Raw genomic sequence first — 23,573 nt, 5'->3', positions numbered from 1 at the left:
CACAGATCATTTTACGATAAATCGTAATAATGTGGTACAAGTCATTTTACATTCAGATCGTAAATTAGTTTACAAATATCGTTTTTTTATTTGATATTATTATTACTTTTAAATATAGAGATGTAAGTTAGTAATTCCTATCCACCACATTTTACACATTACAATAACGGAAATTATTCCTTGGAAAAAAGCAGTTATTGAGGAGAAACTTTTTCAGTTTGTTTTCAAATTTTGCTTTGTTATCCATCACACATTTTAAATCTTAGCTTTTGGTCAAGGCGTTCTTCTGAAAAAGAAACACATACACAGTCATTCACATAAGCAAGCACACCTCATGCATCTCTGTCAGCTCGGACTGTCTTCGGTCCTAGCTGCTTGAGATGGTGGTCAGGTGTGCTTTCTTGTGTGTGTGTGTGTGTGTGTGTGTGTGTGTGTGTGTGTGTGTGTGTGTGTGTGTGTGTGTGTGTTTCCTTTGCTGAAGATGCCTTTGGCCGAAAGCTAAGTGTGTGACAGTCTCTTCGTTGTGTCCGTCTGCAACTCCACATGTCATCTTTACAGTGAGTAGCAATCTATCCCTTTCCTCATATTGTTGATTTTCCAACCTGGAGTTTCCATTGTTTAATACATGTAGTATCATTGATCAAGTTATCAAGAATTTTAGTTGCAGCATTGTGCGGCACTTTTCACGCTGAAGACAATTTTAATGTGGAGTAACAAATGTCGTTTTCCTGCTGATATTAATTATGTTCATCATTGTTCCATTTGAACTGCTGTGAGTTATTTACAACAAACTTTATGAGGGAGTAAATATATTGTGGATCAGTAGTCAATTGACTGCCAAACTCCTTTAAAACATGTCTACAAGATTATTGTGGGTGAGCACCATATATTTTACAGCTCATTTTTGAGCAATGAAGACTTTCTTTCTTAAATGTGAGTTACACCAGAACATTATTCCACATGACATTATTGAATGAAAATATGCAAAATATGCCAACTTACTGATTTCTCTCTCCCCAAGATTTGCAATGATTCTAACCACAAGTGTGACTGAAGTAAGTTGTTTTAAGATAGTCCGGAATATGCTTTTTACAGATTACATTTTCATCAATACAGATACTTAAGAATTTTGAAATTTCCACCGTATATATTACTGTTATATTTCAGTCTAGTACCCCTAGATGTCCAGAACTGAAAGTGTTATGTCTTTTTAAAATTGAGGGTGAGACCATTCACAGGAAGCTAGTCAATGATTTTTATGGACCTGTTTCTTCTGTTGATGTGTGTACGCTTCAATTGATTATAACACTAGTGTCCTGTGCAGAAAGAACTAATTATACAAAAATCAGATTAGATGGAAGATTGTTTACAGATATGAGGACTAATAGCAGACCTAAGGTTGAACCTTGGGGGATCCCGTACATGATTTCTCCCCAGTCAGAATAATTTCCATGGACTACGTTGGTTGAATTACTAAATACAACTTTCTGCATTCTTTTAGTCAGATATGACATTATTCATTGGTTGGTTATACCATCAGTCCTGTAACACTTCAGTTGATCTGGGGGAATATTATGATTCACATGGTCTAATGCCTTAGTTTAGGTGACAAAAAATACCAACGAGCACTATTTTGGTATTCAGTACTTAATTTGGTAAGTGAGTATGGCATTTTCAATAGTGCAACTCTTCTGAAATCCAAACTGTGATTTGCTGAGGATTTTATTGTTGCTCAGGTGAGATACTAGTCTAGAATACATTACATTCTCCGGAAAATGATCTCGGTAGCGAAACAGTTTAGCAGTTATTGACATCTTTAAAGATAGTTTTAATGACAGCATATTTCAGTCTCTTTGGGAAAATGTCCTGAGTTAGTGATGCATTATATATTTCAAACAACACACGACTCAGTATATGGGAACACATCTTTATTACTAACTCCCCATCCAAACAGGTCTCGAAAGACTCTAACGGTACCGACTGACCACTGTGTCATTCTGAACCAGTAGGATCACTGGATGCAGATACGGAAGCACATGTGATCAGCACACCGCTCTCGGCTGTTGTAAGTTTTTGTGACCGGAGCTGCTACTTCTCAATCGAGTAGCTCCTCAATTTGCCTCACAAGGGCTGAGTGCATCCCACTTGCCAACAGCGCTTGGCTGACGGACAGTCACCCATCCAAGTGCTAGCCAAGCCCGACGGTGCTTAACCGGTGTTACCACTGTGGTGAGCCTGTTGGTTCTTTAGTACTCTTTTGCAAATGCAGTCAAATTCAGGTGAACTTTATTTTTGAGATAATATATAGTGTTCTTAATTTCAGAAGGAAATGTTAGTGATACATTTGTATGACTGAATTTTGTGAGTTGCTTTTTCAACATTCTTCTGTGATTTTTCTGTTGAATTGTTTGTCCCTAAACTTTCTTCTATATGTAAGAAATTATTATTAATCGTCACAAAATGTAAATACACCTGAGAGAATTCGCTGCATGACATACCGGTAAACATACTTGCATACGGCAGGCTGCCAAAGCGAGGTAGTCAAAGGTAAATATACATCCTCTAATAAATTAATTTGAGCAAATATTACCACAAAAAATTAATAAGAAAGTATTTGAAAATTAAAACCATTTTAAAAACTGCAGAGCAATGTGAATAGCTGTCCTCCAACTCTGACTCACACCAAAGATATGTTGCACCTTCCAAGTGCTGTGCCAATAAAATACTATTTTTGGCTTACCTTCATGACATCATTTTATTTGTGATAGTTCCAGTTGAAGTTGTTTGTAATTGTAATCCCTAGGTATGTAGGCATATGGACAGCCATTCGATTTGTGTGATTTGTCATGCAACTGAAATTATTTTTAGTACGCATGTGGAGGACCTTGCACTTTTTGTTGTCCAGGGTCAATTGCTACTTTTTGCAGCGTGCAGATATCTTGTCTAAATCATTTTGTGATTTGATTTACTGATGACTTTGCTAGCAGTAAATGACAGCATCAACTGCAATCAATCTGAGAGAGGTGCTCAGATTGTCTCCTAATTCATTCATATATATTAATAACAGCAGAGAGAACATAATTTTTCTTGCGGAATCCCTGATACCACTTCTTTTTTGCTCAGTGACCTATCGTAAATTACTACAAACTGTGATCTTAAAGACAGGAAATCACGAATGTAGTTGCACAGCTGGCTTGAGATCCTTTAAATCTATTCAGTTCTATCAGCATGTGTGTCCTACTGTCCAAACAGAAGTCCTTCTGCAAACCACATACACAGTTCGCTGTGGAATGGGAGATTCGTGCTGACGATGGCATCTAGTTTGTAGTGGTATGCTATATTCGTTCTGATCACTGTCCTAATCCGGCAAGGGGTGCAGAAGAACTTCAGTGAAGTGATGTGTAGACAATCGGGCAAACACAGTATTTCTTCTGAAAAGCATTGACTCGGAAACACATCAGCGTTTATTACCAAAAGTACTACGCCCCCCTCCTCTCTTGTTGAGGTCCGTTAGACAGTGTCGAGTAACGTAAGGCATTTCTGGAATCCTTATCACAGCCAGAAAATGTTGCATTCTTTCCCCGTCTTCTCTCATCCGTCCAGTTGCTATTCTGCTTTTGCACATCATTTAAGCTGTTAAAGTTGTCAGTCAGTCACTGTACTTTGATCAGTTAGAAATGTCTACCTGTGTCAGTCCGACACCTCTGTTATCCTTTCTTACTCACATGAACCATTAATCAGGTACTTTAGGTTTGTTATCCAATGCATTAAAAACTGTTTCACTAGTTGGGTTGCATTCATCCTGAAGAGATATCCCTACAGCTTTTGTTGTCATTTATTTATTGACTCCATCAGCTCCTCAGTATCCCTGTCTGTCTATTAAGGTGTTACGATTGTACGGACCGTGGAACAAAATCTGTGACCAGATTGAGAATTTCTCGGTACGGAGGGCGCAGCACATTATCTCGGATGGAGGTGTACAAACTTACCTCAAACAGTGTGCGGAAGTGGGGTAGGGCTGGCAACTCGGCACTCTCTTGTAAGATGTAAACGGCCACATAGTTTGGTTCCGTACAGACCTCACTGCGTGTCTCTAAATGAAGTGTCGTGTCTGTGACAAGAGCCATGTTACACTAAAGAGAAGAGGACTAGGAGCACAATCTAAGCTTGAGCAACAATTTCAGGAGGGAAAATTAAATGCCACAGTTTGTTGATAGAATTAGTAGATAAATTTTCGGCATTCAAGTGAATTGCGTGAATTCACACTTAACTTGAAGTGTAGTAGGCATAATTAAGTGTTAACAATTACCAAAATTTTCAATTCTTATTTAGTTTTTCATGTTTGTGTGCTTACCAGATATGCGTAACTAACTATGACACTGTGATGTTTTCACAGCGGATGGAGATCAGGAAACAGAAATTTGGAGTTGTGTCTGACGAAGCGAAGAAGGAGATACGGGCGCTCAGGTTTGGAATTGCTCCAAAGGTATGTCCTTTATGCTCACTGCGAAAGCTCTTAGTCGATATAAGTTGTATAGCTCAAAAATAAATTTAATATTAAGCTACCAGTTATTTTGAGGCTGATTTTTAGATTGTTGCTCAAATGCTGCTTTCAGCAAGCACAATATCTGAATTTCATGATGATATCACCATCAACTCTTTGTGTCTTTTGATAGTTAAGCTGCATGTATATGAGGCAGAGCATTGTTTACTATCCTGCTCATTTTTTATCAATGACCTAGCCGCTGGGAGGGGGCAGATCTTCATACCAACAAATTTCTGACACATTATGAAATGAATAGATTGCTACTCACCACATAATGGACATGTTGAGTTGCAGACAGGCACCCCCCCCCCCCCAAAAAAAAAAAAAAAAAAGCTTTCAGCCAAAAAGCCTTCTGCTATAGTACACACACACACACACAAAACCACCATCTCTGGCTGCCGATGTCAGAGTATGAGCAACTGTCCATAATGGGAGAAGCAGTCTGTGTAGTGGGGGCAAGGAGCATGCCAGTTCAGGGAAAGGGGGGGGGGGGGGGGTAGCAGGGTAGGGGGGGGGGGGACGGTGAACTGATGCTTATGGGAGCATATATGGATGAGTAGGGGAGAGGGTAGGGCAGCTATGTGCAGTCGGGAGGTTAGATAAAAGGGCCGGGATGGAGTAAGGAAGAGAAGTGAAAGGACTGTGGATGCATTGGTGGAATAGAAGGCTGTGTGTAGTGCTGGAGTGGGAACAGGGAAGGAGATGGACAGTGACTAAGGTCAGGGGGCTATAGAAATGCAGGTTATAGTGCAGAGAGAGTTCCCACTTGTGCAGTTGAGAAAAGCTGGTGTTGGTAAGAAGGATCCAGATGGTACAGGCTGTGAGCAGTCATTGAAATGAAGAATGTTATGTTGGGCAGCATGCTCAGTAAGTGGGCGGTCCAGCTGTTTCTTGGGACAGGTTATACTTGTGACCCGACTAGAGTAGGTGGTGGCAGGAGGGTGTATGGGCCTGGTCTTCCATCTAAGTCTGTTACAGGGATTTCAGCTGTGAGGCAAGGGGGTCGGAGAAGGGACGAATGAGGATGTTGAGTAGGTTTGGTAGGCATCAGAATACCATTGTAGGAGGGGGTGGGAAGAACATGAGGTAGGACATTCCTCATGTCAGGCCACGATGAGATGTAGTTGAAACGTTGGCGGAGAGAGTGTTTCAGTTGCTCCAGTCCTGGGTGTTCCTGAGTCATGAGGATACTGCTCCTCTGTGACCAGACAGTGGGACTTTGGGAGGTGGTGAGTGATTGGAGAGATAAAGCGTGGGAGAACTAATATTTGACGATTTTGTCAAATTTTTATGTCGATATATGCGTATATTTAGCACACACAGTGACTGAAGAGCCGGTGATGCGAAACTGAGAAAATCCATAAAACTGTGAGAATTCGTCGGTTACCAAATCTTTCTGGCTGCTCATAGTTTGGCTGTAAACCATCCAGCCGTCTTCGGAGCGAATGACTATAAAGTGCTCCTGTCGAACTTCTATGCTGTTATGGTGAGCCAGTTGCAAACACGTAGGCGGAAGATGGTAGTGAAAGTAATTCCACACAGGTGGCAGAAGGGTACGCTACTGTGACCCCTATGAGAAGGATGTTGTGTTACAAATTCTGGTGGATGTGAAACAGTACTGGACTGATGTGGACTATCTAAATAGTCAGTGCCAGATTCCATGTTTTGTGAAAGTTAAAATGGTCATCACGATTAATTAAATAATTTATCAGACATATTTTGATAGCTTCTGTGAAAACCAATTTCCTGAAGGATGACAGGGCACGAATGCTACTTTTTACATGCCGTTTCAAATTTTACCAGATATTTTCTGCAGGATGAACATCTGACGAACCAGTAGAGGTGTGACAGCGTACCCGAGTGTTCGTCAAATGGGGAATGTATGTGAGCAGTGCCGTGAACATGACTGTTGCCATCTCGGAAGGCAGCTGTGCCCACAGTATGCGTTGCGTGAAAATGAAAAGGGCATCACTTGATCACACAGAATGTTGCAGTTTACATTCACGGTTACCTTAATGTGTAAATCCTTGTCACGGTATGAAGAACACCCACAAAACATCGTAGAACCACCCACGGCCTGAGTTAAGTCCTCCATACTCTACGCATTAAAAGCCTAACTAAATGTGGTACACTCGGTGCTTCGGACAATTAGAAAAATGGAAAATGGTGACTTCTCGGACCACACAGTGCACCCACAGTCAGCTACTGTCCAGTTTGTGTGTCTTTTGGTCCACCAAAGCCTTGCATTTTTACTTGCCACTGCGCGCAGTAGTCTTTGATGAGCCGTCTGAATGTCCACAGACACAGTTTCCACATTGCAATAATTGCTCGGAAAGCAGTCGAGACAGGCCAGCATTTACTGACAGCGGCAGTTGCTGTCGGGTTTCCTAACTGATTGTCATTAACCATGTGTCACACTCGCCTCCAGTCCCTTTGCTTGACCCATTGACTTACTGATATTTTCTTTCATAGTTGGTCCTGTATTTACCGTTTAAATTTACTTAAATCAGCCTTTTATGTGATGCACACCTTTCTCAAAATTATATAATTTTTTTATGGGAATTCTTTATAAGTTGTACCTTACTATTTACTAAAGTGATGAGGAGTGAAGATAATATTATTTTAGAAGCTGTTGTATAGGTGTGCTATACCTGAAAACAATCGGGCATGTGCAATGCCACGAGACATTTCTCATACTCGTAACCGTGTGTCACCTGTCTTCTTCCTTGCTATGCACACTACACAATTTCTTGAGGGTGTTTTCTTGTTGGATTTTGGGGGAAGGAGGGATAAACCTAACAAAATATGCCTAATTTGCTACTAGCAGACTAATGGGGAATTCCAGATTCTGATGATCCACATAAAGGGTAGTCTGATAGAGTGACCTGCTCAGTTATTTTCTCAACCTGCTGAATTCTAAACTGATTGAAACAAGATTTTTTTCCTGTCACTTTGTTTAGTTGGATACATTAATTGAAAATCCCAATGGCCATTAGGAAAAAGAAAATCTTATATTCTTTGGTACGTCTTCCCACGAGAGGGAAAGACTGTGTTGCAGGTCTTATCTGTCGACTACATTCATTGACTTGTTGTATGGCTTTAGGCTTCTGGGCTGGGGTTTTGTTTTTCCCATCAGTTTCTCCTGTTGCTCTCATATTGACATCTGGATGGATGGTGGGTAGAATGCTGTATTTACTTCTTTTTTATCCATCTACTTCAGAGCCATGAGCTTTTGTGAAGATAATAAAGGGTCTCTCCTCTTGTTAGTTTAGATTCTAGGAACTGGTCTGGCATATTTGGTGGTGTGGATCTAACTATCCATATGGCATTTTTGCCTCTTTCTGTGATCCTTATAAACAGTAACACGGAATTTTACCAGTCGTCAATATATACAGTATGGCCATTGTTTAAATACAGTTATGTAAGGTCCATAACAACAGCTTTACTACTGGTGAACTGGTTGCAAAAGTCGATGAGAAGATTTGAGAAAACCGCTGTTTCTTGATGATGACAGAGCAATCATTTAGTTTTCCACAGTGTTTGTTGCTTCAGATTGTTGCACAGAAGCTAGGCAAGATGAGTGCCAAAAATCTTGACAGAAAACAACAAGAAACTGTATATAGCTGCATCGTTAATATTTCTGGATTATTGCAAAAAAGGTGATGACTGATTTATCGATTGAATCATAACTGGAAATGAGACTTGGTACAAATGTACGAACAGCAAGACCAGATTGCAGTCTGCAGAGGGGAGCCATGCAAATTACTCAAAAAATTGCTTGCTGACGTTGTCTGCGGGAAAGTTTGTGGCAACTGTTTCTTGGAATCAAAAAGTTGTGCTTCTTGTCAGTTTTCTTGAGTGTGAGACAACTGTAAACTCTGTGATGTACTGTCAAACTTTGGAGAACTTGGGAAGAGCAGTTCATAATAAGTAGAGGAAAGTTGAGCTCAAAAATTTTGTTCTCTTGTGATAACGCTCGACCATACGTGGCAAATCGCACTCGAGAAGTACTTGATGCTTTCAAGTTGGAGATGTTTCCCCACCTGCGGTACAGTCTGGATTTTGCACCCAGTGACTACCATCAGTTTCCAACTATAAAGACCTGTCTCGCAGCACAGTGCTTTGATGATGACGCAGAACTGTGGAAGGGTATGACAGTGGAATTTCAAAGCTTGTTCACAACTATGTTAAGTCCCCAATTTTTTGTGTGGAGGCTATGTAGAAAAGTAGTATTAAAGTGTTACTTTGAATTGAAAAAAAAAAAAAAAAAAAACCTTTTTTCCCTGTAAACTCCCCCCTCCCCTAGCAATCCTATAATTTTTTGACACCAAAACACAGTCTACTTTCTGGATAGTCCTTGTACCTCTGCTTACCCAGCAAAAGTGTGTCATTTAAGGTGTAATCATTTTCAGAGAGGAAAAACACCAAAGGAAGATTTACAGTATTATCTTGTTGTAATATGCATTGAGTTCAAACTGCATATCAATAACAAATCTATTCATGTCATTAATAACAGCCAGTTACTATATTACCATCATGAGTAATATAGCCCTACAAGAACACTATTTTTAACATATTTCTATGACACAAGATCAAATTGTATGCTTAAAAATGCTGAAATTGCAATAGGAAAATAGAACATTTGCAGCTAAAACTGAAGTGGCACCATTTTAGTACTGGTAATATCAGCTTGTAAATATCTGGAAGGAACTCTTATTTGTTATGCACAGAAAGTTCTGGTTGAGAGTTAAGAAATATTTGAAATATTTAGAATAAAGGAGACCACTCGCTGAAAGGCGTAAGCACTGCTTCACTGATAAGTACACAAAAAAAAGTATAGATTTTTTGCTAGCTTTCGAAATGAAATTCCTTTTTTCAAGTTTGCAGGAAGAAAACACACACACACACACACACACACACACACACACACTCTATTGGTTAAGGGATTGGGAGGGGGGGAGGGACAGCAAGTTACCTTAGGTTTAGGCCAGGGAGGTTATGGGAGCAAAGGATGTGTTGTAAGGATAGCTCCCATCTGTGCAGCTCAGGAAAGCTGGTGGTAGTGGGGAGGATCCAGATGGCACAGACTGTGAAGCAACCATTGAAGTCTAATATGTTGTGCTCTGCTGCATATTATGCCACTGAGTGGTCTAGCTTGTTTTTGGCAGGTTTGGCAATGGTCTTTCATTCTGATTGATAGCTGGTTGGTTGTCATGTCAATGTAAAGCGCTGTGCAGTGGTTGCAGCTGAGCTAGTATATAATGTGGCTGATTTCACAGGTGGCCCAGACTCTTGATGGGGTAGGAGAAACCTGTGACAGGACTGGAATAACTGGTGCTGGGTGGGTGGATTGGCCTTGCCAAAACTACAAACCCCCTGGTCCAGTTCAGGTTTACCGATGACATCTTAATAATCTGGACCCGAGGCCAGGAAACCTTATCCTCATTCCTCCACAATCTCAACACCTTCTCTCCCATCCACTCCACCCGGTCCTCCTCCATCCGTCGTGCCACTTTCCTAGATGTCAATCTCCTCCTCTCGGACGGCTCCGGCCACACCTCGTTCCACACCAGACCCACAAATCACCGACAGTACCTGCACTTTGACAGCTGCCACCCGGTCCACAGCAAAAAGTCTCTCCCATACCGTGGTGGCAGATGCATCTGCAGTGACAAGAACTCACTCGCCCAGTGTGCCGAAGGCCCTGAAATGTGGGACATCCAACCCGAGATACTTCTATCCCCTCCCAGAGTGGTGTTCTTCCGCACACCTAACCTCGACATCCTAGTCCGTCCCTATGCCACTTCCACCCCCAGTCCCCTCCCACAGGGATCGTACCCTTGTGGAAGACCCAGATCCGAGACCTGCCCAATCCACCCACCCAGCACCACTTCAGTCCCATTACAGGTTTATCCTACCCCATCAGAGGCAGAGCCACATGCGAAAGCAGCCGTGTTATATACCAGCTTTGCTGCAACCACTGCACAGTGTTTTACATTGGTATGACAACTGACCAGCTGACAGTCAGAATGAATGGCCACTGACAGACTGTTGCCAAAAACGAGACGCACTCAGTGGCACCACACACGAAATTTCAATAGTTGCTTCGAAACCCGTGCCATCTGGATCCTCCCCACCACCACCACCACCACCACCACCACCACCACCACCAGCTTTTCTAAACTATGCAAATGGGACCTATCCTTACAGCGCATCGTTTGCTCCCTGGCCTAAACCTAAGGTAACTTTCTGTCCCTTCATCCAATAGTGTGTGTGTGTGTGTGTGTGTGTGTGTGTGTGTGTGTGTGCGTGCGCGCGTGTGCGTGTGTGCGTGCGTGCGCACACCATCCCCTGTCCCAGTACCCACACCCAATTCATGTCAGCAACTTGTGTGCTGCCATCTCATGCCCTCGTCTGTGAAATCGCATCCCCTGCTGTCTCCCGCCTGCCCCATCTACCTGCACCTCTAGCTAGCCCACAGACAGCTCCTCTCTCTCTCATGAGCCACTACACACTACCCCCAGCCCCCTCCCTTCCTCCTGCCTCTCTCCACCCCACCCTGTACCCCACATCACCCCACTACAAGGAAAGAGCTGGCAGTCAGCTGATCACGTTGTAGGCAGACAGGTGTGTGTGTGTGTGTGTGTGTGTGTGTGTTTGTTTTCTTCCTGCAAACTTGAAAAAGCAATTTCATTCTGAAAGCTAGCAAATTTCTGTTCCTTTCGGTTCCTACTGATGACACACACCCTTTTGGTGAGTCATCGCCTTTATTCCCGAATAATTCAGAATTCTTATGTGTTAATTGAAAAAGTCTAAATCCCCAGTGTTTTAAAAATATTAAGAGCATTGCAGTTGAATAAATGGCAAACGAAAGATTCTTAATGTGCGTAAACAGTGACAGAATTTTTCCTCAAAAAAACAATGATACACTGTATACACAGGGTATAAATGATAACCGTTTACAGCGTGCCACAGTGACGAAGGTGAAGTTGAGATTAACAAATTGGTATGGGCACTTGAGGTCTGTGAAGCCAGGGAACAACCGCAGATTGGCCAACAAAATCCACCTGGGCTACAGTAGGCTGCAGACTTTGAATGTGCGGCATGTGTCTACAAGAGTAAATTTTAGCAGTAAAATAAATTACTTTACCGTTATCTAAATGCGGAAGGTCGAAAATGCTATTCTCGCCTTCCCCCTCCCCTACCCTTTTGGTGCGTATCATTTAACACACAAATATATTTTGATCCACTCAGTTTTGTTTTAATATTTTCCACTGTCTTTTCATTCAGTGTGAGTATTTTTACTGTGCAGTGTAAGGTGTGCCATTTTGAAACTTCCTCGCACATTAAAACTGTGTACCGGACTGTGACTCGAACCCGGGCAGTGCTCTCGCCCACTGAGCCGAACGGGCACAACTCGCGGCCCACAGTCACGGCAGTCGCGTGTGGATAGCTGGCCTGCAAAGGGTGAGGTTCAGGGTTTGAGCTCCGGTCCAGTATGCAGAGTATTAATTTGCCAGTATGTTTCGAGTGGCCCGTACATCGAGAGGGGAGCTGAGATAGAAGAAGGGACTAAAAAAAAAAAAGAGAGATGAACAGATCGAAGGTGGAGGGAGAGATTACACTGGAGTCTAGGTCTGTTACATTGTCGGTAGTACTGAGGTTATAGCGTTTCTTCTGCTCAGCCGTCAGCCCTTCTCGAATGTATCCTGTCTTGAGGACTGACAATTAGACACAGGTAACTATCACAATATTTTGGTTTTGTTTCAGACACCGGACTCGGACGTTTTGAAGAAACGAGCAGAGCGCTTCGGTATCACTCCTGAGACGGTAGGTGAAATTGTGAGATGTTACTGTGTGAGTTGTCAGATGTGGAAACTTACTTTATAAAGTGTACCGGTCGCTGTCGGATGATCTATTTTAAAAAAACAATAGGTGGAAATTGCTAGGAAACTACATTACGAGACAGACTTAACTGCTATACACGATCGTATGTAATTGAATACCTTATATATCAACTGCTTAACTGATGACGCACAGAGGGGCACTTATATTGTAAATTTGTCTGTGCCCTGATGGTTGGAGCTTATTGCTAACATTTTAGCACAAACAGTGTAAGGTTGGCAACTTTCAAATCCCAAGTATAAGATAAAAAGTGTTCACAATATAAAACTGAATGTGAAAGCCTTGACAATGTGAAAACTAGTAAAAAAATATTTAAATTTATCTAGATAACCTAAATGTGGGTCAGAAGCAGGGTAGTAACTGCACTGCGTGTCTAATTTATGCGCACCAGTAGTTAAACTACTTCTTTACCAGTTTTCACTCTGAGATGGCTTTCACATTGTGGACATTTTCAATCTTAAATTTGTGATTTAAGAGTTGCCACCTTTATATTGTTACACTGTGAACGGCAGCTGAAAGTTCTATCAACTGAAGCACAGATGTATTTGCACTGTAACCGCTTCTCCGAGCCTCTCCAATTAACAAGTGAGTATGTAACGTATTCGACAATATAATGTACAGGGTAGTTGCTACTCACCATATAGCAGAGATGCCGAGTCACAGAAACACACAACAAAAAGACTGTTAGAAAGTCAGCTTCCAGCCAATGAGGACTTTGTGCGTGTGTGTGTTTTGTCTAATTTTGACAAAGTCCTCATTGGCTGGAAGCTGACTGTTAGAAAGTCTTTTTGTTGTGCATTTCTGTGACTCGGCATCTCTGCTATATGCTGAGTAGCAACTATCCTGTACATTATATTGTTTTACATTCCATCCTGGATTTTCAATTGTCTTATGTCAAGTACATACAGTTGTTTATAGAAATTACTTTGTTTTGTAATTTAGGTTACTGACACCTTTTCTCATTATTTTTGTGCAAATCATCTGATCATGTGACCCCCGCCCCCCCCTCTCAGGGGCTTGCCGCTGTTTGGTGGGTCTGTGCTCGGCTACCACGGGGCCGCAGCCTTTGCAGCATCTTTCCTCTTTCATACTGCTTGCCTATCCTCTTGCTGTTCTTTTCCCCCTCCCTTGGGAAACATGTCTGTGCTGTTTTTGGCAACGTATTCTGTATTTTCAGTAGTCAATATCAGAATACTCTCCACAGTTTTCTGTTCCTCTTTTCTTTCTTCATTCACCTTCTCCTATCGTTCCTCTGCTTCGGCATTTGCGGTTCCTCTTTTTCTTCTTCCCCCTGACCACTCCTGAAGGCCGCCCCACACATCTGACACATAACGGGTGACTGGGTAATGCGTAATTCCCAGCCCTGGGTCGACAGGTAAGGTTCGCACGTACCCCCGGTACAGGCCGGGCCCAGGAAGCTGCTGTCTTCCCAAATTGCCGATTGGTCCCTCTGTCAGGTGTTCGGCAGGTGTGAACAATCATCTGAGGCAGGTGCACCCCGAGGCAGGTGCGCCCCCAGTTGGAAGGAGCGCGCCGTCGGAGACGCTGGCAATCGTGAGTGACTTTCTCGCAGTGAGTCGGTCGCCTTCACAATCGACGTCTACAAAACGTAAATGGAATGAGGCTAAAGATTAAAAGTGCTACACCGTGCTACGATTCTCAACCAGCTTCGCTCCTTCAGAGCTATCCTGTTCATTTCGAGGCCCGTCGAACACTGGGCTGCTAGATGGCCTGACCGAGGCGGAAATCCAAACGTACCTCTTTGACCAGGGTGTCATTGTAGTCCCTCGGGTGATGAAAAAGGTAGATGCCTCCTTAGCGTCCACACACACTCTCTTTCTCACTTTTGATAGATTGGTTCTTCCGTCAAAGATTAAAGCGGGGTTGAAGTTATCATCGTCAGACCGTATTTTCTGAACCCGATGTGCTGTTACCGGTGCCATCGTTACAACCACTTTTTAGCGCCCTGTCGACATCTTGCTAAATGTGTAACCTGTGGTAGGGTAGGGGTGCTCACGAGGGCTATTGTCCCCCTCTTCCTCCTCCTCCTTGCCGCATCAACTGCAGCGGTGACCACGTTGCCTCCTCCGGTGACTGTCCCGCGTATCTCGATAAGCGGGTTGTCCGGGACATCGGGGTGAAGGAAAAAGTGCTCGACCGGTCGCTCGCAAGTTGTCGGCTAGTCGGAAACCCCGCATTCTACCGTCTGGCGCCTACACTACTGTTCTCGGTACATCTCGCTCCACGCAGAACGTGGCCACACAGACGTGCGACCTCAACTTTAGCACCACGATTGTGAAATCGCCCAGCATCACGGTAGCTTCCCTGTCGCCTCCTCCAGCTGTGCGACGAGCCACCAAACTTTCGCCACACGGGGCGAAGTCACCTGCTACGCAACTGGCACGCCTCGAAGGACAGTAGGAATGCTCTCGTGAAGACTTCCTACGTCCCTCCAGCCGACCGGCATCTGGTCTTCGTCTGCCAACCAGAAAGGCTCCGAGAAGCCAAACAGAGGCAAACGATCTTCTCCTTTGGTGACCCGAAGATCCTCTCCGACAGTGTCACCACGTGATAGCCTCACCTGACCGACGTCCGTGCCACCGGCGTGCACCGCCAACAATTTTTCTGCCCTGGACTACACAGGCCGACAGAAGGTGAATGCAGACGCTTCTGCAGACCTCGTGGAGCGGGATCCCGCTGCCTCTGTGCCCTTTAGCAGTGAGTCTCGGAAGGCTGGCACTCGGCAGCCGCAAGGGTGACACCCCTTCATTTTTCCCTCGTCACGACTCTCCTCCAGTGGAACGTTTGCCATCTTCGATCCGACAAAGATGCTTTACAGCTGGTCTCGGAATTGCAGCGGCCACGTAGTCTCTGCTTTCGGGAAACAAAATTGTGTCGTCGTGATCGCTTTGAGCTCTCGCATTTCTTCCCGGTCTGTTTAGACCTTCCCTCCTGAGGACACCATTTCTCGTGGGCGTGTCACATTTCTCGTATTGGATGATGATCGTAGTCAACCCGTCTCCCTGAGTACCCGCCTGCAGCTGTTGCAGTTTGCCTTTTCCTTTTGTACATTTTACATCCCTCCATCATTCGATGTCACCAGGGCAAACTTCCTGTGGCTTATCGGGCACCTACCTGAGCCCTTTCTGCTGCTCGGGGACTTAAATGCGCACCATCCCCTTCTTCTGCCTTAACACGGAAGCACCCACATCCCTTTCAGACCCCACGCACACCTATACCCATTTAGATCTATCCTTCAGCTCTGCCCAGCTTTCCCATCGCCTCGAGTGGTCCGTTCTCTCCGACACGTACTCGAGTGACCATTTCCCGTGTGCTGACTCCTACCCCACCTACGTGCACAGCCAAATGGTAGCTTACTCAGGGTTACTGGAGGCTTTGCTTTTCCCTGGAGACCTTCACTAACGCCATTTCCCCAGTTGTGACAATCAGGTAGAACATCTTACAGACATTATCCTTACTACCGCAGAATGTTCCGTTACTCACAGTTCCTCTTTACCGGCCCGTATTCCGGTCCCTCGGTGAACTGAGACATGATGCGACGCAATTTGTGCGTTCCGGTGTGCTCTCGACATTTTTAACCGTCATCCTACGGTGGCAGACTGCATTCGTTATAAACAGTTGCGCACAGTGTCATCGTGTTCTTTGGGATAGCGGAAAAGCTACCTAGATGTCATTCAGTAGTTGTGTTAACAGTTCCACTCCCTCTTCCATCGTGTGGACCGGCCTCCGACGACCCTCTCGGACCGAGAGCCGTTCCCCAATTTCCGGCCTGACAGTAGCAGACAATGTCGTCGTGGACCCTGTTGCTGTCTCAGACACCTTGGGCCGCCATTTTGTGGACGTTTGGAGCTCCTCCCACTATCACCCTGCCTTCCTCCTTCGGAAACGAGCAGAGGAGGCTTGCACGATACCTTTCTCTTCTCAGAATCGTGAGTACTACAATGCTGCCTTTCCTATGATGGAGCTAGATTGTGCTCTCATTTCATCCCCATCTTCTGCCCCAGGGCCAGATGATATTCACATTCAGATGTTGCAGCACCTGTCTCTTGGGGGCAAGGACTTTCTGCTTCAGATGTACAAGCGCATCTGGGCAGAGGGCACGTTTCCCAGACACTGCCGTGAAGCCACCGTCATATCCGTACCTGAGCCCATTAAGGACAAACACCTTTCTTCTAGCTAAACGCCCCCCCCCCCCCCCCCATTTCTCTCACCAGCTGTGTTTGCAAGGTGATGGAACACATGTTTCATGCCCAGCTGGTACAGTGACTCGAGTCTCGCAGTTTATTAACCACTGCACAGTGTGGATTTTGAAAGCGCCGTTCTGCAGTTGACCGTCTCGTCACTTTGTCTTGCCGTCCGTCAGCAGGTGTCGTCAGTTTGGCATGGCCACCAGTGCTCCCTTCACGGGAACTAGCTCCAGTTATTAAGCCTCTCCCAGCGGCTCGGACGACCTCCTCATGGCCGTCTCGCCACGAGATCAGTTTCACTAGGTTACGTATTCGGCACTGTCTTTTTAGCCGTCACCATTTGTTAAGTGGTGCTGCCCCACCACTTTGTGCACGTTGCACTGAACTATTGACAGTCTGCCAGTTCCTGACAGAATGCCCTTTTTCAACCACTTACGTTCTCATTTGTGTTTGCCATCTGAGTTATCGGTCGTTTTAGCGAACGGCACGTGGGCTATCGATCGCATTTTACTTTTTATGTGCTTTAGAAATACGGTGCTCTGGACCTCCATTGTTCTATGACATATTTTGTAGACCTTTCTCCAGGTCCCTGTTTCTAGCTGTCTTCTCTTCCGTTGATTAGGATTGACATGTAGTCGTTTTTATCTCCTCTCTCTGTCTACATGTTCTACAGTTTGGCACGGGCACATGTGACCCTAGTTGGTTTTGCACGCTAAAACAAAACAAACAAGTACAACTGAAACTGCATACATTAGCTCCGTACCACTCTTAAAGAATGTTGCAAAGAACCAATCAGTTTCTTTCGGTGGCAAAGACTACCGTTTTGTATATACTACGTGTGCTGGAAGGAATAGTCAGTGTTCATGGATATGACAGGAGCGATCATTCAGGGCAAAGCAGTCTTGGTAAACGTGGACTGTAAATATTTTATGAGCGATGAGTACTTGGCCATCTTTGCAAGTGTGAAACACATACTGAGCAAGTGTTCATAGTTCTTGAGGTATGTATTTTGTATATTAGACAGTTTTTCTTGTTTTGGTCCATACTATCTCATCCCAAAATATGGAAAGCAAAGAGCTTTTTATAGAAGAGATTTGTTTCACAGTATCAAAAATGAAGAAATGCTCATAGCTCTGGAGGAATGCATTTTAGAGTCCATATTTATTGACTTTTTTGCTTCAGATGGCCATTCCTGCCCCTGAATCTGCCATTGACCATTCTTCTTGACGCGCACACACACACCCACACACACACACACACACACACACACACACACACACACACACACACACACACACAGAGTCAACCTCAGATGATCCTACACCATGCTATTCTTATAGTTTTCTGCAACTCCTGTGCATTCTCTCCATGTGTTACTGTAACTTCTTTAATGAATTTCCTGTCTCTCCCCTTTGAAAGTGATATACCAACAATCGGTCATGTTGCAGTTTTCTTATCTTTTGTTTTTCTTTTATTATTTGTTTTGACCAACTAGTTTTAAGTAACAGCTTCATTTCCTCTCTCTTCTTTGTTGTTTCCTGTATTTCCAGTACTCCCTCTTCTCCCTTGTTGTTATATCTGTTCTTCCTGTCCATGTTGTTTTTCATTTCTTTTTTTTTTTCTGCTACGAAAGCCTTCTAAACTCAATACTTTTTCTTAAAAAATTCTTTTGTTTATTTCTGTTTATTTCAGATTGTTTCTGTCTCTTTTAGTGTTTCTACAATATCTTCTGTTATTGGCACTGTTTTTCACAAACAAAGATGTATTTATTTCATTAGACTGTCCTCATTGTATAGGAAGTTATGCCAAAGATTGACCTTTTCTTTGCCATTATTTCTGATATTTCTCTATATTTCCTTAGATCTCTTCATCAGTTCTCATTTTCGAACCGTCGGTAGCTGTTATTAATGCGCCATTCGCGTGTCCAGGTTATAGTTCATTGATGTTTCATTCTCTTACTGTATATATTTTTGTCATCCGTGTACATATGTAAGTAATCAGTTTCTTCCCCCCTCGTTTCAGGCTCCAAGTTCTGACGTGTTGAAGAAGCGGGCCGAGCGATTCGGAACTACAGTCTCGAGTGCTCTGACAAAGGTACTGGGGTTATCAGTCATATAAAAGATAAAATAACTTTTAGAGCAAGAATATCTTCACTTTGTTTTCCTGATTAGTAGTTTCTTTGGCCACAGTCCACTGACACGTGGCTTCCTGCTCCACAAAGGGGAGCCACAAATGTTGGTCCACAAAGGGGAGCCACAAATGTTGGGTGTTTGTGGTGTGCAGCTTTTCTCGTGCCATGTTGTAGCTGATCAAACATCGAGAGTTTAGAAAGTTCAGTCCCCAGTTGCCCCTAGGATTTTCTATGTTTAATTAATTATTTCAGTTATTTCTTAATTCATTTCTGTTAATGATGTTCCAATGTGGAAAGTGTCGGCTCACACTGCGGTTCTGTATCCCCGTCGATGCCCTCGCTATGATAGGTGGGGTAAGTTAGTCGGTAGACAGAGAGCTGAGCACCTCTTGTAGGACCGTGCCCAGTAAATAAGTCTGTGTACTGTTATGGTCAGCCTTCAGGTAAATGACAGCTGTGGTTATGCACTACCGAGTCTGTCACCGCAGTGTCTGTATTAGCAGGGTTGTAGTTAGTAGCTTGTCATAATTACGAAACACCGTAAAACTAAAACATGTGTACACTACCTTATCAAAAGTATAAGGAGACTCCTGTGTAATACGGAATTGACCACTAGATGTCACGAGAGATGGACCCCTCAGTATAGGAGGAGGCAAGGAGTGTTGTATTGTCAGTAACAGAAGAACGGATCAGTCGGGGGAGCTCGGTGACTCCGAACACGGACTAGTCGCCGGATGTTACCCGAGTAACAGATTCGGCAGTAGCATTTCGACACTGCTGTAGCTGCCCGGGTAGACTCTCGGTGGTGTGATTCTGAAGTGGAGGTACGAAGGAACGGTGAGCATTGTGGAGAAAGGTTGTAGAAAATCGAACAAAACCTGCAGAAGAAATCTCTTGTGAGTTTCCGAGTGCTACCAGCATACCAGTTGCACAGTGAATTTGTGCAGGGAGTCAAAAAGAGTGGGGCACTATGTGTGAGCCGCTCGGAGCTGATCGCCACTCGAGACGGTGTAAAGAGCGACGCCGTCGGACAGTGGGTGACTGTAGATGAGTGGTTTGGAGCAACGAATTGGCAGCTATAATTGCTGTCGATCATTTGTACACGTTTGTGGCAATACGGGCACCGTAACTATTTGATTAGTGCTTAACGTTGTCAATTTACATAACGATCTACAATTTTTCATTTTAGGCAAGGTATTTCATATTAATTGTCACATATTTTGCATGTTTTTATTGTATCACATTTCAATATTTTTTCTCATTATGCCTATATGAGTCTCATATTTAACTGGGGCAAGTTAGTTCAAAGAATACGAACAACATTTTAGATTGGAATGTATTGTATAAAGGAAATTCAAATATTGAGTGTATCGGTAATATTGACTTTTTATGTACAATTTTCTGTATTTTACCTCGGAAGATGGCTCATCAGTGAGCCAAAACCGGTAACCGACAAAGAAAATTTATGATCTTGACATGAGGAGTTTTATCTGCACGTGTTTTAAATCAAAGGATCACAAATATCTCCATTCAAAATGTCAAAGATAACATTAACATAAAATATAGCAAATTCCAGTTGGAGAAAGACTGAGCCTATGTAACTGACAGGGTGTATACGACCTGGGACAACAGGGAGAGCCAGGAAAAACCCGGGAATTTTTTCATCCGGGAGAAAACTGGGAAAAACCCAGGTATTTTTTAGAATTCTGGGAATTTCTCATGGTTTTAGTTATCATTTAAATTTTTGTGATTTTGACTGGTAAGAAGCAATACTCTAACAAAGGATATTACTCTGTCCCGCTTCTGCAGAATAATACTGCAGCAACAAAACATGAACGAGGGGGAAAAAAAACAACCTTAAGTCCGAAAGGAAATTTGCCACATGCAACAATAAAACGCAGTGCTCATACAAGCGTCTGCCAACAGCAAAGTGTGTCAAAAGGCTTTAGGAAGAATATGCAATGCTTCCTAACAATGAATTGCCTCCAGTGAGCGTGACGTGACAGCTGTTTACATTAGATTCGTTTGAGCAGTTGTGGGCGGGCTCTTGCGCATGCGCAGTTGAGTCGCTTAATGAGTAGTACCTTCTCCCACTTCTGCTACAGATGTGTGGCTGGGCGCCACTATCTAACATTGTCCCGGTTCGGAAATTTCGTAGATCCGGGGCTGATATACAGAGCAATCAGAGTTGTAGTGGGGAGGTGGGTAGTCTCCACGTGACCTGTGTTTACGTTTAGTGATTTTGCTGTTTCCTCTTCATTTATTGCTCTCACATTAAATGAAAACAAAACGGATTTCTGTGGCCGGGAGCTACCAAGTGAATTAAAATACGTTCGCATAATTACAGAAGGCTAAAATATATTATTAGTTTCAGGTTTTATTTCTACCCCTCTGACAGTCAAGCATTAATCCTCTTTCAGAACAATGAAGTTGTTTTTGTCGGTTTGCTAAAGAGATTTGGCTTTTGCTAATCTTTTGTGCTGAGCTTTACCAAGAACTTGGTAAAGTGAATCTACTTTTCGGCACAATATTTGCATCCCCTCTGGCCCGGATGCATTTTCTGATTCATTTGGGAATGACGTCATAAAACTGCTGTATCCCCTCCCGAGGAAAGCTGGCCAACAACTGTCATAACTGGTCAGTGTTATCCCGAGTACTTTCACTGGGACAAAGTCGACGTCCTATTCGGTTCCACACTTTTTCTATCCCGGACATTTCTCGGGATCTCGCCGGCCTCTGCAGTACGTCGACGTTGCACAGACAGTTCGTAGAGACACGTGCCGTGTGTGAACGAGTGTCATTCTGTGAAAAGTGGCTCGGGGACACTGTCGCAGGAGAGTGATGCCTGCCGTCACGGGACGTCCGTGACGTACTGCTTGCGATCGGAGATCCCTCGGTCACCAGTACCCAAAGGTGCCCCACACCTCGACACCGAGAGTAACACCGTCGCGTCTCTCCAAAATATTGAAAGAATAGGACCTTTCCCCAGTCACCATTGTGTCCCGTGACGACAATAATTCATAATTCGGGGTTGTGCAGAATCGCAGTCCGTGCTTCCCAGTCACGGCACCACTCCAAACGCATCCGTTCGGGTTGTGGCGATAGCGGCAGCCTACGTGTCAGATGGCAGATCCCTAGTTCTGCTGCTGCTGGTCTCCAATCGTTGGTGCGAGGTGCCACAGAATGTCACGAGTAGTTCGTTACCTGTTGTCACGTGTCGGGTGCAGGTGTGAAGAGGTTACAGCATCCTTGGTGCACAATACATCAATCCTTATACGTGGCAGTTGGACGTGGTCTGCCGGAACTTTGTCTACGAGTGTACTTCCGTTCGTGCTGACATTGGCCGAATGCCTGACAGTTGGAGTTCCACAGATTGACCAGCTAGCCAAAAGGAAAGGCGTACTGAAGCCCTGTTTAAAATCTGCCACGTGGTTTGCGTGTCGCAGATAATTGCAATTCTAATTATTTACATACCTGCAGATAATGTGTACGTATACAAAGTTATGTCGACACCTGACAGAGTCCTCCTCTGGGTGCTTCACATTTTTTAACAGGCAATATCTATTAAATTTGGGAAAGAAATGAGAAAAGAATGGGAAAATAGTGTTCATGTTCGGAGTGGTGTTGTGGCGAGTGGACCTGTTGCAACTCGCTACTTTTTAACGTGATCAGATTTTTTACAAATCGATTTCTTATTAGTCCCCGCATTACCAGAAGTAATTTCGTGGGCACATCTCACCGCAGGCCGAGCTGGAGGAGAAGATGCGGAAGAGGCAGGAGCGCTTCGGCACGGTGACGGCGGAGCCCGCGAGCAGTGCAGCCGCTACGACGGCCAAGGCGAAGGCGGCTGATATGACGGCGGCGGAGCGGAAGCGGCTGCGCGCCCTGCGCTTCCAGTCCGAGTGAGGCCGGCGTGCAGTGTAGCAGTGTAGGAGGACTTTCCCGTTCCACTTTGTATTGTCTGTCAGCCGTGGGTCGTACAACGAACTCGCAAAAGTACCTGATAGCGAGGAATGCTGTGTGTGATGAAAAATTTATTATTGACTGTATAAATAAATACATTTCTATTATTTACCTAAGATGTTCTGTTCTTCAGTCTTTAACACCTCCCAAAAAGCAATGTGTGTGTGTGTGTGTGCGTGCGTGCGTGCGTGCGTGCGAGAGGGGGGAGGGGAGGGTAAAAACAGCAGTTTCACTTTGTGGTGCCCAAATCAGTCTTGTGGACTCCACCATTGAATCTGTATTTCTTGTTTAAAACTCAAAAAATATTAACTCCTCCACATGACATTTCAAGAACAAACATTTTCCACTACATGAAATCTACCATTGGACATGTTTGTCCATACTTCCAGCACATTAAAGCTTCCACAAATGCGTGCGTGCGTGCGTGCGTGCGAGAGGGGGGAGGGGAGGGTAAAAACAGCAGTTTCACTTTGTGGTGCCCAAATCAGTCTTGTGGACTCCACCATTGAATCTGTATTTCTTGTTTAAAACTCAAAAAATATTAACTCCTCCGCATGACATTTCAAGAACAAACATTTTCCACTACATGAAATCTACCATTGGACGTGTTTGTCCATACTTCCAGCACATTAAAGCTTCCACAAATCTAATATATAGTTACTTCAAATTACAGTAGCATTCTGTACCACAAATGTTCCTCTGGCTTAATTTTCATTACATATGCATCACTACGATGCAGTTTCTTGGGAAGTCTGTGCTCATTCAGGGCCAACATTATGCATCTACTTTTACTAAATGTACTGTTTTATGTCAATATTCC

The 23,573-nt window shown here is 43.9% G+C and overlaps 1 protein-coding gene across 3 annotated transcripts in view; it reads left to right on the top strand.

Moving 5' to 3' along the window:
- Window positions 1-22,869, top strand: part of LOC126108665 (uncharacterized) — a 93,029-nt gene extending 70,160 nt beyond the window's left edge. For all 3 annotated transcript variants that reach the window (XM_049913975.1, XM_049913974.1, XM_049913976.1), the window contains exons 6-9: window positions 4,397-4,486; window positions 12,317-12,376; window positions 18,682-18,753; window positions 22,535-22,869. In XM_049913975.1, the coding sequence (XP_049769932.1) occupies window positions 4,397-4,486; window positions 12,317-12,376; window positions 18,682-18,753; window positions 22,535-22,696 (384 nt within the window). In that variant the 3' untranslated portion in view covers window positions 22,697-22,869. The remainder of the gene's footprint in view (window positions 1-4,396; window positions 4,487-12,316; window positions 12,377-18,681; window positions 18,754-22,534) is intronic.
- Window positions 22,870-23,573: the final 704 nt, after the last annotated feature.

Source organism: Schistocerca cancellata, chromosome 11 (genome assembly GCF_023864275.1).
Source record: "Schistocerca cancellata isolate TAMUIC-IGC-003103 chromosome 11, iqSchCanc2.1, whole genome shotgun sequence".
Taxonomy (NCBI): Eukaryota; Metazoa; Arthropoda; class Insecta; order Orthoptera; family Acrididae; genus Schistocerca; species Schistocerca cancellata.
Note: the sequence above shows the minus strand (reverse complement) of the source record. Positions and strands in the feature narration are given on the sequence as shown.